Below are 13,506 nucleotides of genomic sequence, written 5' to 3'. Positions count from 1 at the left end.
TGACCACTGTATTGGTGTCACTGGGGATGTCAGTGACACCAAGTCAGTTCCCCCCAGTGTCAGAATGTCCGCCGCAGTCCTGTTAAAAGACAATGATCGCCACCATAACTGGTAGAAAAAATATCCCAGTATATATACTGCCATTTGTAAACGCTATAACTTTCACGTAAACCAATTAATTTACAAGTATTGGGATTTTTTTTTAGCAAAGACATGTCACAGAATACATTTTGGCCTAATTTATGATGAAATTAGATTTTTTTACTAGAGATGTTTAATAGCAAAAAGTCCAAAATAATGTTTTTTTTTCTCAAAATTGTCAAGTCTTTTTTTGCTTATAGCGCAAAAAATAAAAACGCACAGGCGATCAAATACCACCGAAAGAAAGCTCAACCCGTGGGAAAAAAGGACGTAAATTTCATTTGATTGCAGCGTTGCATGACCACGCAATTGTCAGTTAAAATAATTTTAAATAAGTTTTAAAGTAAGTTAACAACACCCCATCAGTCTGCAAAACGCGATGCGATGTGCAGAATTGGATCGCATAGGTGTGAATACCTATGTAATCTGTTTCTAGTGTGGACCAAAGAAAGGTCCCGCACGTTTTTGGTGCTGTGCGAATTATTATTAAACAGGATTTATATAGCGCCAACAGTTTGCTCAGCGCTTTACAATATAACGGGAGACAATACAGCAACAATACAGTTCAATACAAGAGGGATAGGAGGGCCCTGCTCCTTGGAGCTTACAATCTAGGAGAACAGAGCCATACATTTTCTAATCGCACCGCATACAAATCGCATGTGATTTGTACAGGAATGTGATGCGGTTCCTGTGCGAATCACATGGGATTTACCGCACCGCTGTAGTGTGAACCTACAGTGAAGGCTGCATGCAGAAAACTGCAGAGCAGAGACAAGACCAGCCACTCTGCACAAGAGAGACAGCAGCAGTTAGTTCCTGCACAAAGGCAGTTTCCACTGGATTACAGCACAGATCTGAAGGAAGTAAACAAACACAGCAAGATTCAATTGTCACCAATGACAGAATCACAAGTGTATAATCAGCCTTAGGCTCAGCATATATGTTAAAATGTGACCATACAATCTCTGTACAATCAAAGTTAGACCTACAAAACAATGCAAACTATCCAATCATTCTGTATTCAATCAGGCAAGCTCTTGCAATCCATACTTGTTGGTAGAACTATAGGGAAGTGTACAATGTGATTGTAATATGCATGGTGAGCTTTAGTGGTTGGGTTTAGATCTACTTTAAGCATAACTTTAACCTAAAGTAAAGCTGAACTCCAAGATAAACAAATATTGTCTAAATCCAAGAGCCATGTGTATTGTTACTTGAATCACGGTGTGCTTTGTGTATTTCCTATTATACTTCTGACCTCATTTAGTCTGATCATGCAATACAGACCGGTCACTGCTGCTCTCTCTCCTTGTGCAGGGTGACAGGTCTGGTCTCTGTCCCTCCTGTTTCAGCAGTCTCTAGTGCAGTGGTTCTCAACCTGTGGGTCGTGACCCTTTTGGGGGTCGAACGACCCTTTCACAGGGGTCCCCTAAGACCATCAGAAAACACATATTTCCGATGTGTAAAGAGCAGCTACTGTGTAGAAAGCAGCTGCTGTGTTGAAAGCAGCTACTCTGTTAAAAGCAGCTACTGTGTTGAAAGCAGCAGTACTGGAGGTAAAACGACACTCATGAATTATAATTACTGGGTAAATAATTTTATGGTTGGGGGGTCACCACAACATGAGGAACTGTATTAAAGGGTCACGGCATTAGAAAGGTTGAGAACCACTGCTCTAGTGGGTGGGACCTGCTGAGCCCCTTTCACAGCTCTGCTCTCTGTACAGCTTGTGAGGTTGATTTACTAAAGGGAAATAGACTGTGCACTCTGCAAAGTGCAGTTGAACTCTGCAAGAGCAGTTGCTCCACTGCTTAGTAAATGGGCAGAAGCTCTGCTGACCATCAGCCAATCATAAATGCAGTTTTATTTATTGTCCCTGCACACGATTGGGTATTCTTTGCAAAGTGAAGTACTACCTCATTTACTAAGCTCTGGAGCAACTGCACTTGTAGAGTGACACTGCACTTTGCAAAGTGCACAGTCTATTTAGATCAACCTCTATGTGCTGCTCAGTGATGTTGTCACTGATATTTGTACTAGGTAATATCTAGGTTTGCACAGGTATTTGGTGTACACAAAGTGGAATGATACCCTCTGTGGCTATTAGGCTGGGTTCACATCTGTGCGGGTGGCGCCGTTGCGGATCCGCATGAAAATCCGTGCAGCCGCACCACCCGCACAGAGAAATGAGGACCCGCGGGTGCCATTAATTCAAATGGCACGCCGCCTGCCCCAGGAAACGCAACCGTAATGGGCTGCATTTTCAAAAGAAGTGCAGGGACTTCTCTGCGTGTCACGGGGCACGGGAGGCCATTCAAATGAATGGGCTCTCGTGCCCACGCAAAACGTGGCCCGCATGGCTGCATATATGTGAACCGGGGCTCAAGGCATATATTTAAATTAAAGTTTATTTCTGGAGTTAAGCTTTAAAAGTCAGAACTGGAGTACAGGCTCTCTTTAAACAATTTAATTTACATCATTAAAATAGGGGGCCCATGTCAGAAATGGAAAGAAGGCTTCTCCTTATCCTGGCATGTAAGAAGTTCTACTTTACAGTCCCTCCTGGGGCCCCCTCTGCAGCAAACAAAGGCTTCAGGTCAGTACACCCGCCGTTGTGCCTGGCTCCCAGCAGTGACACAATGGTTCAGATTTGGACTGCTGGCAAAACAGGCACAATGGAATGATTTGTATAGACGTTACTGAGAAACATTTCAGTAAACAGCTTTATATCAATGTTACTTTGCCAGTAATTATATACAGAGCTCAGAAATAGAACGGTTCTATTACAGGGTAGTGTATCAAGGAAGAGTTATTACACATTCTATCACAACAGCAAACTGAACACAGGGCAGGGGTTACTGAAGAGAATGGAGATTTCATCAGCGGCAGGCTGCTACAGGTAGAACAGAAAATAAAAGGTTGCTGGTGGCTGGTTGTTAATAGTGATAGGTGCTGTCAGCTGTAAAAGAAGAACATGGTTTACTATGGAGTCCACACACCACAAACTATAAATACTTCAGGAATCGAGGTCAGCTGATGATCCTATAAGATGCAATGACATTTTTATGTCTGTTCATTCAGGAAAAGAGTAAACGCAGATTGGTGCTTCCTTTAGCAACCAAAAGACCTCTTTAAACAATTGAGTTTTATTGGCTACAATGGTATACTGCAGGGGTCTCCAAACTGTGGCCCTTTGTCTTCATCCGGCCCTTGGGGCCTCCCACTGATACGAGACACTGTTCCTCCCACTAGTACCAACAATGGGGCATAATTCCTACCACTGACACAAAAAATGGGGCACTATTCTTCCCCCTAATTTCAAAGATATTGTTTACTTCCACTGATGCCAGTGCAATTTCTACCCCCACAGTCTGGCCCCCCCTAAGTCTGAAGGACAGTATACCGGCCCATTATTTATAAAGTTTTGGGGACCCCTGGTATACTACATACTTATATTGCTTTTTGAATAAAGATATTATTTAAGGAGGACTTGTATTGAAATACTAATGTAAAGCGTAAGGCCTTATTCATATGAGCGTACTTAAAGCGGAGTTCCAGCTGGAAAAAAAACTGTAGCTGCTGACTTTTAAAATACAGCCACTTACCTGTCCCTCGGTCCAGCGCTGTCCTCACCATGGCTGGTTTCACCGACTGTCTTCTCTCCCTGGCACCAGCATCTTTAGTGTGGACACCTGGCTGTGACAGCTTCACAGCCGGGTGCCCACTGAGCAAGCGCGAGAAGTGCTGCGCTTTGTAAACGGCCCCGTAGTCTTCTGGGACCTGTCACATGTCCCAGAGGACTATGGGGAGGGAGGACAACTTCCTCTTCTGATCGCCTAGGCAATTGCAGTGGAAGTGAGAGCGGGTACCTGTCAAATTCCCCCACTCCCCAAAGGTGCCAATCCTTAATGGGGAGCGGGGGACAAAGCATTAAAGCAGATCTTCCCCCTTTTGGGTGGAACTCCGCTTTAAAGTGATACTAAACCCAGGACTCGGCATTCACTCTATGTGGTCTCCCATAGTACACACAACATAAAAATGCTATTATTTTGGTAAATATAAACTGCTAAATACCTTTTCTTATCAGCAGTTAGGGCAGTCTTGTGATTTCAGCAGAGAAGTTTTCTTTCTGCTCTAGGAGGATGTAAAACCTCTGACCCTCTGTCTGGACAGTGCTGATTGGCCCTGTGCTGATCACATGCACCCTCCGAAGAAAAAAAAAAAAAAAACCTCTCTAGCAATACACACCAAAGTAAGCATGTGCATGTGACCACGGGTTCAGTCTGTATCAGGTGGTCATTTCAACAAGGAGGAGGGGCAGAGAAGAAAGGATCAAACAGCCTTTTTACACAATGCAGAGGATTAACCCCTTGGGTTCTACAGTGAGTATAACAAGCATGCTTTACTGCATATACAGACGGATTGTACTGTTGTGGGTTTAGTAACAGTTTAAGTGTACAACCATGTGAGGGCCATGTTTTGTATGAAGTCCTGTTCATATCCATTGGGACACAGAGGTTACTTCCAATTTGACGTTCATGTCAGCTGCAGGGCTCCGAATGCAAATATTGTGAGTTCAGGGACTCACACCCACATAAATATCAGATTGAAAACAGTGAGTGTGTCCATGCAGTTGCTGCAATTGACACAAATGGGACTGCCTGCATGCAGATACACAGAACACTTGTGCATTCCGTGCAGGAAAAACACGTCCCTGACACGGGTGTACACTTTTGCCTGACACTGATAAATATTGCAATAAAGAACACCAAAAAATTATGAAATTTTTCTGGAACGTTGTAGGACAGACACGTCTCTAAAAAAATTACGAATGTTATTAAATAGTACATAAACAGTTTTTAGATACTTTAAAAACAATATAGTGGCTAAGCAGCCCTAGTACAGCATCATTCTAAACATTATGCTTGCTATTATGTCCTCCAATAGGTCAACGCGTTTCACATTCTCAGCTTCTTTAGGACCTTCAGTTTTGGGGACAGAGGACAATAAAGTCTGACTAGAGAAAAAAAATCAAAATATAAATATCTTGATAAATATTTCCCTGCACTTAAGCGACATGTAAGTTTGCAGAAGGTAATTTGTATGATTTAAATACATTGCCATACATATGTCAAGATATTTATATTTTGATTTTTCTCTCTAGTCAGACTTTATTGTCCTCTGTCCCCAAGACTCAAAGTCCTGAATACGCTGAGAATGTGAAACGCGTTGACCTCTTGGAGGACATAATAGCAGGGATAATGTTTAGAATGATGCTGTACTAGGGCTGTTTAGCCACTATATTGTTTTTAAACCATGTAAAAAAACTTTTATGTACGCTCTATTAAAATTTGTGATTTTCTTTAGAGACGTGTCTGTCCTACACTGTACTAGAAAAGTCCCATCATTTTTTGTTGTTCTTTGTATGTCTATTTAGGGATGTGGTACATCCAGTCTATAATTTTAATATACTGTATAAAGATTGTAATAAGGCCAGAGATTGTCTCCTAACCCTCATTTGTATTGTCTAAACTCATGTGGCCCAATCAGACACATTGGGGTTGATTTACTAATTGCAAATAGACTGTGCACTCTGCAAGAGCAGTTGCTCCAGAGCTTACTAAATGAGCAGATGTTCTGCTGACTTCCATCATCCAATCATGTGCAAGCAAAAATGCTGTTTTTTTTTCTTTTATTTTCCTTGCATATGATTGGGTATTCTTTGCAAATTGAAGCATTACCTTATTTACTAGGTTCTGCAGCAACTGCACTTTCAGAGTGCACAGTCTATTTGCCTTTAGTAAATCAACCCCATTTTGTCTAAAAGTGAATCTCCCATTGTGAAGGGCAGGCAGGTGCTACTGAGGGCTTATGAAGGTTCCTACCTAGGCCACCTAGTTGATGATCAAGCTGTGCCACTGCTGATCTGATAACCAACAATCTTGGTATTTAGTTGTTAAACCTCCACTACACTTTAGCTGAGATCACTTAACCAAATGCAAATGATTTGAACTGTACTATCTCCTTTAGAATTACCAACAACGATGCAATAATCTATTCAGGGACTATATAACTGAATTTGAATGGATCTAAATTAAATGGCTTATTGGGTATTCAAGGTTGTATGTCAACTGAACAGATTGTACAGGCCAATGTAAGAGTACAGACAGTAGAAAATTGGGATCCATCTAATTTGGATGTTTTAAAAAAGTGATGCCGTGTTCAAGATGAAACAGTATTTGGTTACATTTATTTAAAAAAATGTTCTCATACATTTTTACAAATTATCATTAAATACCTGTTATAATACATAAACAACAAACATTCTCAGTTTTGTTCTAGCATCAGTTAGCATCTAAGCAAAATTACAGCTGAGAATTGTTTGGACTGTTGAGAATGCTCTACATGTTCTCAGTTCCATGAGACTTTACTTGTTTGTGGATAAATGGCAAGCAGTACTGAGGTCAGAAGTATATTTCTTCTTCAGATGTTTCAGGTACGTCCTCAGACTCTCAGGGTCCAGCTTGGAGTTCCTTGCTGCCTGTACAAGTCTTAGAGCTAGCTGATAGGCCGCCATCTGTCTCCTGCTCTCTGGAGTGCTGCTCTGTTTTTGCTGTTGGATAATGACGTATATAGGTGGTAAACATGGACTGTAAAATTGCTCACAACATAAATAAATGTTAAAATGTATTTAAACTTGCCTGTACATCCCCTAATAAAGACTGCTATGGCTATGATGCCAGAAGGATTGAAACCATACAGTCACACATAGCCAGGGTCAGAACGTTGGGCTGTTCAGAAAAACCTTTGGCACTTACTGTTAGCGTCAAAGTTTTTACATTCGATACATTCCAATTTGCCAGTGAGACTGTCCATCCCAGTGATGGGTCAATCTCTGAATTATTATTTGTTCTTGCTGCAATACCCACCATATCTCTGGAGCTGTACTCTGCAGACTAACCTCTCTGCAATCCATCATCACTCCTTTTGAACAGTGAACTGTGTCCATTGAACCTACTCCCCGTGAGCCTACAGTGTTAAGGACATGTCCAATGGAGCACATCATTAGGCCTTCCTGGGTTTACCGGGATTGCTGTAATCACTTGGCACCTCTCTCTGCAGCGACCTTAGAAACAGGGGCGGACTGACCATTTGGGAACCCGGGCACTGCCCGAGGGCCCGGGGTCAGTAGGGGGCCCCATGAGATGCCCCTGGTACCTTTCATAGGCTTTTTTTGGATGTTGTTTGAGTGTGGACAAGGACACAGGGGCCCCATGATCCCCTATTGCCCAGGGGCCCCATAAGTTGTCAGTCCACCTCTACTTAGAATGCATGTAGCGCCACTCGAAGCCTAAGGCACATAGAGCTACCCCGCTGGAACTCAGAAGGAGGAAGCAGGTGTCCAGTTTCACTGATCCAGGAGTGTCAATATGAAGAATATAAGATGCCGCTCTACAGACCCGGTGAGTTTATGGCCTCAGCCAACATTGCTCCCCTGGTCACGCCCTCCAACGCATTTTTTTTTCTTAATCCAAACAACTTTATTGTCAAGATAATAGAGAAAATGGAACAGTACTTATAGAATCCAGAATTACATTACTGCATCAGCAGGATTACACATAAATAGAACAACATGAATACGCAGATCCCGTAATGGACAGAATAACAGAAATGGTAATCAAACAAAACAGAGACCACAAGGATCCAAAACTTTCTTGACAATACCTTACTTTTTCCTTTTTATTCCTTCCTGTCCAGATGTAAACAGAAATGGGGGAAAGGAACAAAGCACAAAACATGTTTTCAAACAATGAAAAAAAACACATTAACAACAACCTCTGGTTCACCCGAGACGTCTCATCAGAAAGAATGGAAGATACACATGAACATGGAGTGGAGCCATACACCTGATATAAAATGTCACACCTGCAGAAGTCGGTCCACTATGAATTGAGGAGGGGCGAGCCCAGGTGTATCCAGCCAACCCTGCCATACCTGCTGGAATTATGATAAGCATCTCCAACGCGTTTTAACCCACCCACCTACCAGGGCTTAGTCATAGAAGGCTCTCCCTGCAGCAATCAGGACCCACCCAGGAAGATGAGAAGGAAGAGGTCCCATGGCCATGCCAATGTAAAAGGGGTATGTAGATTGATTAAAAAAAAATTTAATTAAAGTGGAACTTTAGTCAGTAAATTAAGTCCTGCTAGATCACTTCATGCTGGTCCCTTTTACAGGTTCATGTAAAACATAAAGAATAAATTCCTATACTCTTTAAAATCCAGCAATACACTGTCTCACACTGCTCTGCACATGCTCAGTTGCCCTATATTTTAAGGCACTGTGCCGAACATGTAGAGGCTGATCTGCTAACAGCCTAAAGATTTAATGCTGCTCAGGGGCTCTGCGCTTCAGTAAAATGGCCGCCTTCAGCAAGAAGATACAGGAACAATGCTGGAGGCTATTTACAGCACACACTAATTTTTGTTGTATCATTATTAATGTGGATTGTATGTTCCTTGCTAAAGAACATTATTTTATCAAGCTGTGATGGGTAAAGATCCACTTTAAATAGGGTATGCTGTAAGGGGGAGGGGAGTAAGGGGATGTAAAAAATGAGCGATAACTGCCCTGGCTACAGTTCAGCTTTAACTCAACATTCTGATATGCTAATCAATGATTTCTGATTCATACAATGGCATAATTATGATTGTCAGCAACAGAATATTTTCTCATAATCTCATAATCGTTTCTACTGTCATTTATTTAAAAGCCAAACTGAAGCCACAACATTTTTCTTAAAGCAGAGCTATAGGCAAAACTTTTTTTTTTCATTCTGGATAGAGCGGGGGGATGGGCTTATAACCCCTGTCAATTTTTTTCGCCATCTGTTCCCTTCACTTCTTGTCCCGTAGCCAAATAGGAATTGAGAGGAAATTCCCAGGTCACCAGAACTAGTATCCCCATTGGAAGATTTCCCCTCTATTACATTTCTGGGAACAACCAAAAGTTTGGGATTTTCTTTTACTTTCACTTATATTGGTAAACAGGACAAATAGAGGGAATGAATCTGTCTAATAGGGGCACAGACAGCAATATAAACTGATAGATTAGAATACCTATCTCCACTCTGTCCAAAACTAAAAAAAAATATTTGCCTTTAGTTATAGGCAGCACAGTGGCTAAATGGTTAGCACTTCCACCTTACAGTACTAGGGTTGTCGGTTCAAATCCCAACCACGGCACCACCTGCCTGGAGTTTGCATGTTCTCCCTGTGCATGCGTGGGTTTCCTCCGGGTACTCCGGTTTCCTACCACACTCCAAAGACATGCTGGTAGGTTAATTGGCTCCTGTCTAAATTGTCCCTAGTATGTGTGAATGTATGTTAGGGACTTTAGATTGTAAGCCCCTAGAGGGTTAGGGACTGATGTATGTACAATATATATGTAAAGCACTGCGTAAATTGACGGCGCTATATAACTACCTGAAATTAATAAATCATTTCATTTAGAAATAAATTGAGGTTAGAACCTCCACCAAATGTTTATTGCAGTCTGTGTCCCTGTGATGGAGACAGGTATCATACAGAACAGGAAGTGGGAGAACTGTCCCAGACTGGGAAAGCAATAAGAACATCATTTTCTAAAGCAGTAAATAAGGGTCCCACACTTCAGCTGATGGACTGTGCAGACATAGTAGAACTATTTGTTACAGCAATTCAATCTGCAACTATATTTTTCAGAACAAAAAATCACAGTGCTCATACCAGGATTTTGTCTGCAACTATCTTGGAGATTTCACTGGCATCCTTCATTATGGAGTCCGGTAAGAATGAAAGTGTGGCTGCTTTTAAACCTAAAAACAGCAAAGGAGATCAACATAAATAATAATAATAATCATATATGCACACACATAGTTACATAGTTAGTCTGGCTGAAAAATGACAAAAGTCCATCCAGTTCAACCATTAAAAAAAAAAGTTCTAATCCTATACCCACAGTTGATCCAGTGGAAGGCAAAAAAACCTCAGCAAAGCATGATCCAATTTGCTCCTGCAGGGAATAAAATTCCTTCCTGATCCCCCGAGAGGCAATCGGATATTCCCTGGATCCACTTTACCTATAAATGTTATATCCAGTTATATTCTGTGTATCGAAGAAACAATCCAGGACTTAGTTAAAGCAATCCACTGAGCTGGCCAGAACTCTTGAGGGAGTCTATTCCACATTTTCACAGCTCTTACCGTGAAGAAACCTTTCCGTGTTTGGAGATTAAATTTCTTTTCCTCCAGACGTAAAGAGCGCCCCCTTGTCCTCTGTGATGACCTCAGGGTGAATAACTCTACACCGAGTTCCAGGGGCGGACTGACCATTCGAGCACTGCCCGAGGGCCCGGGGTCAGTAGGGGGCCCCATGAAATGCCCCTGGTATGTTTTATAGGCTAAATGCGATATCTCCTGCGCTCCGGGACCCAGACCGGTGGTAAGTAGATGGAATCAGACTCCAAAAAAGCAAGGAGGGGACCACCGAAATAGTTAAGGTCGTGCAGCTCCACACCAAGGCTGGGGAAGCCCAAACAGAACTGTGAGGAAGAACAAAAAAGAAAAAAGAAGCGCACCAACCTTGCGCATTACCTCAGTAACCAAAATTTATTAAATAAAAGAATGGTACTCACAAACAGCGAATAAAAACAGGCATGAGCAGCTGAGCTCTGAGGAAGAAGGCTTGTCCTTCGAAACGCGTCAGCTGTACTGAGTGGCTTCCTCCATGATGGGATTCGCATTTGCATCTTGCCTTTAAAGTCCCTTTGAGGACTGACATGCCTGTTTTTATTCGCTGTTTGTGAGTACCATTCTTTTATTTAATAAATTTTGGTTACTGAGGTAATGCGCAAGGTTGGTGCGCTTCTTTTTTCTTTTTTGTTCTTCCTCACAGTTATGTTTTATAGGCTTTTTTGGGTGTGCTTTGAGTGTTGGCAAGGACACAGGGGCCCCATGATCCCCTATTGCCTGGGGGCCCCATGAGTTGTCAGTCCACTCCTGCCGAGTTCACTATATGAACCACTGATGTATTATACATGGAGATCATATCCCCCCTTATGTATTATACATGGAGATCATATCCCCCCTTATGTATTATACATGGAGATCATATCCCCCCTTATGTATTATACATGGAGATCATATCCCCCCTTATGTATTATACATGGAGATCATATCCCTCCTTATGTATTATACATGGTGATCATATCCCCCCTTATGTATTATACATGGAGATCATATCCCCCCTTATGTATTATACATGGAGATCATATCCCCCCTTATGTATTATACATGGAGATCATATCCCCCCTTATGTATTATACATGGAGATCATATCCCCCCTTATGTATTATACATGGAGATCATATCCCCCCTTATGTATTATACATGGAGATCATATCCCCCCTTATGTATTATACATGGAGATCATATCCCCCCTTATGTATTATACATGGAGATCATATCCTTCCTTAATCTCCTCTTCTCAAGAGAGAATACATTCAGTTCCTCTAATCTTTCCTCATAGCTGATCTCCTCCATGCCTCTTATCAGTTTGGTCGCCCTTCTCTGCACTTTTTCCAGTTCCCCAATGTTCTTTTTATGAATTTGGTGCCATATGAAACCAAGGCCCTATTAGGCCTGTGAGCTGTGACAATGTGTGGTAAAATGCAATGCATGAGTGACTGTACAGTGCCACTTATTTCGAGTGACATCCTAAAGCACAACTACCAGTTCTAAAGTGCCTGAATTGTTGTTTTTGGGGTTTTTTCAGTGTTTTTCCTTTATTCTCACTTGGTCCTCCTGACAGTAACACACTCTTTGTCCTAGGGTGACAACTCGCACTCACCCTACTGTATCTATAGAGCATTGTTGTCACCCAAGGCTACTCTAATGATCTGGACTATAAACATCTTCCCTTTACATCATCTCCATTACATAGGGAGAAGTGGTTGAGTAGTTCACAAAAAATAGCTGGGAAGAAATTATTTCAGAGAAATGCATTCAGGCTTAAATTGTGCAAAGATTACACTTGATGAGTGGTGGGGAAGGGTCAAAGCAGAATATCAGGGTCATCCCCATACGTCAATGTTCGTCTAAAATAGTGAAATTAAACAGCTGTGTGAACTGGGATGTTTTTAGAAACATTGAAAGGGCATTTTAGGGTTCCAGAACTCCCCTGGCTCTGACCTCTCTCCACCCACTAGTAAATATGTATTAGTACTAAAGCACAAACAGTGACACATGACACTTACTGTACAAAAAATAATTACTAGAGTATGCTGACTAATAGCAGATTTCCAATAGGCTGCTTTAGGATAAGGCCCCTTTAACATGAGTGATCCAATCAGGTCCGTATGTCAATTTTTATACATGTATCCTTATGGACCAGCGGGTGTAAATGGACTTGTGTTTGTTTACCCCCACCTACCTCCAATCCGATTTGGTCCGCTAAAAAAAAAAAAAAGAAAAAAGAAAAAGGGAAAAAAGAAAAAAGAAAAAGGGAAAAAAAAAAGAAAAAGGGAAAAAAAAAAGAAAAAGGGAAAAAAAAAAAAAAGAAGGAGGGGGGGATTAGTCCTCTTCCATCTAGGCAGACTGGGTCGGAGGGTAGGCAGTTGTAAACAGACAATGGAGTCCATTTACTTCCAGCTGCACATAGAGCAGAGCGGGCTCTGTCCATGTCCACTCTGCATAAACTGAGTGGACAAGGACATGGCTGTCTTTAATATTGATTGGACCCTGGGCAAACATTTTCCTGCCCCCCCCATGCAATTTTGTTCTTTACTCCAACATTCCAAAAAACAACTAACACACACTTAAGCCCCGCACATGCTAGTCTAATAATGAATATGAAGAGGTCACCAAAGTAACGAAAATTCTCGGGAGACAGAATAAAAGTACGGAAGTGATGTATTGTACTGTATGTATATTGTGTTTTTGGACAAAACCTGTACTGATTAAACAAAAATTGTATGATCTGGTATCGTACAAGAAAATTTTTTGTGCTTGAAGAATTTCAGGAGAAAGCTGTGTACTAACGATCACATCGTTATGAATGCTTTGAAAGACGTATTTTTCGTCCACTTTTCTGATCGTTTGTACAGGGCTTTACTCTAAGAAAAATAATAATGTAAGCATAAAGAACTGGTCCGCACTCAGTGATTGGTCCAGACTCACTGATTGGTTACTAGGAGGTTACTGCCCATTCTTACCGCTCACTGATTAGTTGCTAGAGCTTACTGCACGTCCTTAGCGCTCATTGGTTGGCTGCTAGAGGTTACTGCACATCATTATCGCTCACCCATTTGTTGCTAAAGGTTAC

General features: G+C 41.7%; 1 protein-coding gene across 1 annotated transcript in view; it reads right to left on the bottom strand.

Moving 5' to 3' along the window:
• Positions 1–6,401: 6,401 nt before the first annotated feature.
• Positions 6,402–13,506, bottom strand: part of MSH4 (mutS homolog 4) — a 77,386-nt gene continuing 70,281 nt past the window's right edge. Inside the window, exons 19-20 of the mRNA XM_089692210.1 lie at positions 9,912–10,000; positions 6,402–6,757 (exon numbers count right to left, since the gene is read on the bottom strand). Coding sequence (XP_089548336.1) covers positions 6,572–6,757; positions 9,912–10,000 — 275 coding nt within the window. The 3' untranslated portion in view covers positions 6,402–6,571. The remainder of the gene's footprint in view (positions 6,758–9,911; positions 10,001–13,506) is intronic.

This window comes from Staurois parvus, unplaced genomic scaffold, assembly GCF_062004578.1.
Source record: "Staurois parvus isolate SC_StPar_1 unplaced genomic scaffold, SC_StPar_1.0 ptg000578l, whole genome shotgun sequence".
Classification (NCBI taxonomy): domain Eukaryota; kingdom Metazoa; phylum Chordata; class Amphibia; order Anura; family Ranidae; genus Staurois; species Staurois parvus.
Note: the sequence above shows the minus strand (reverse complement) of the source record. Positions and strands in the feature narration are given on the sequence as shown.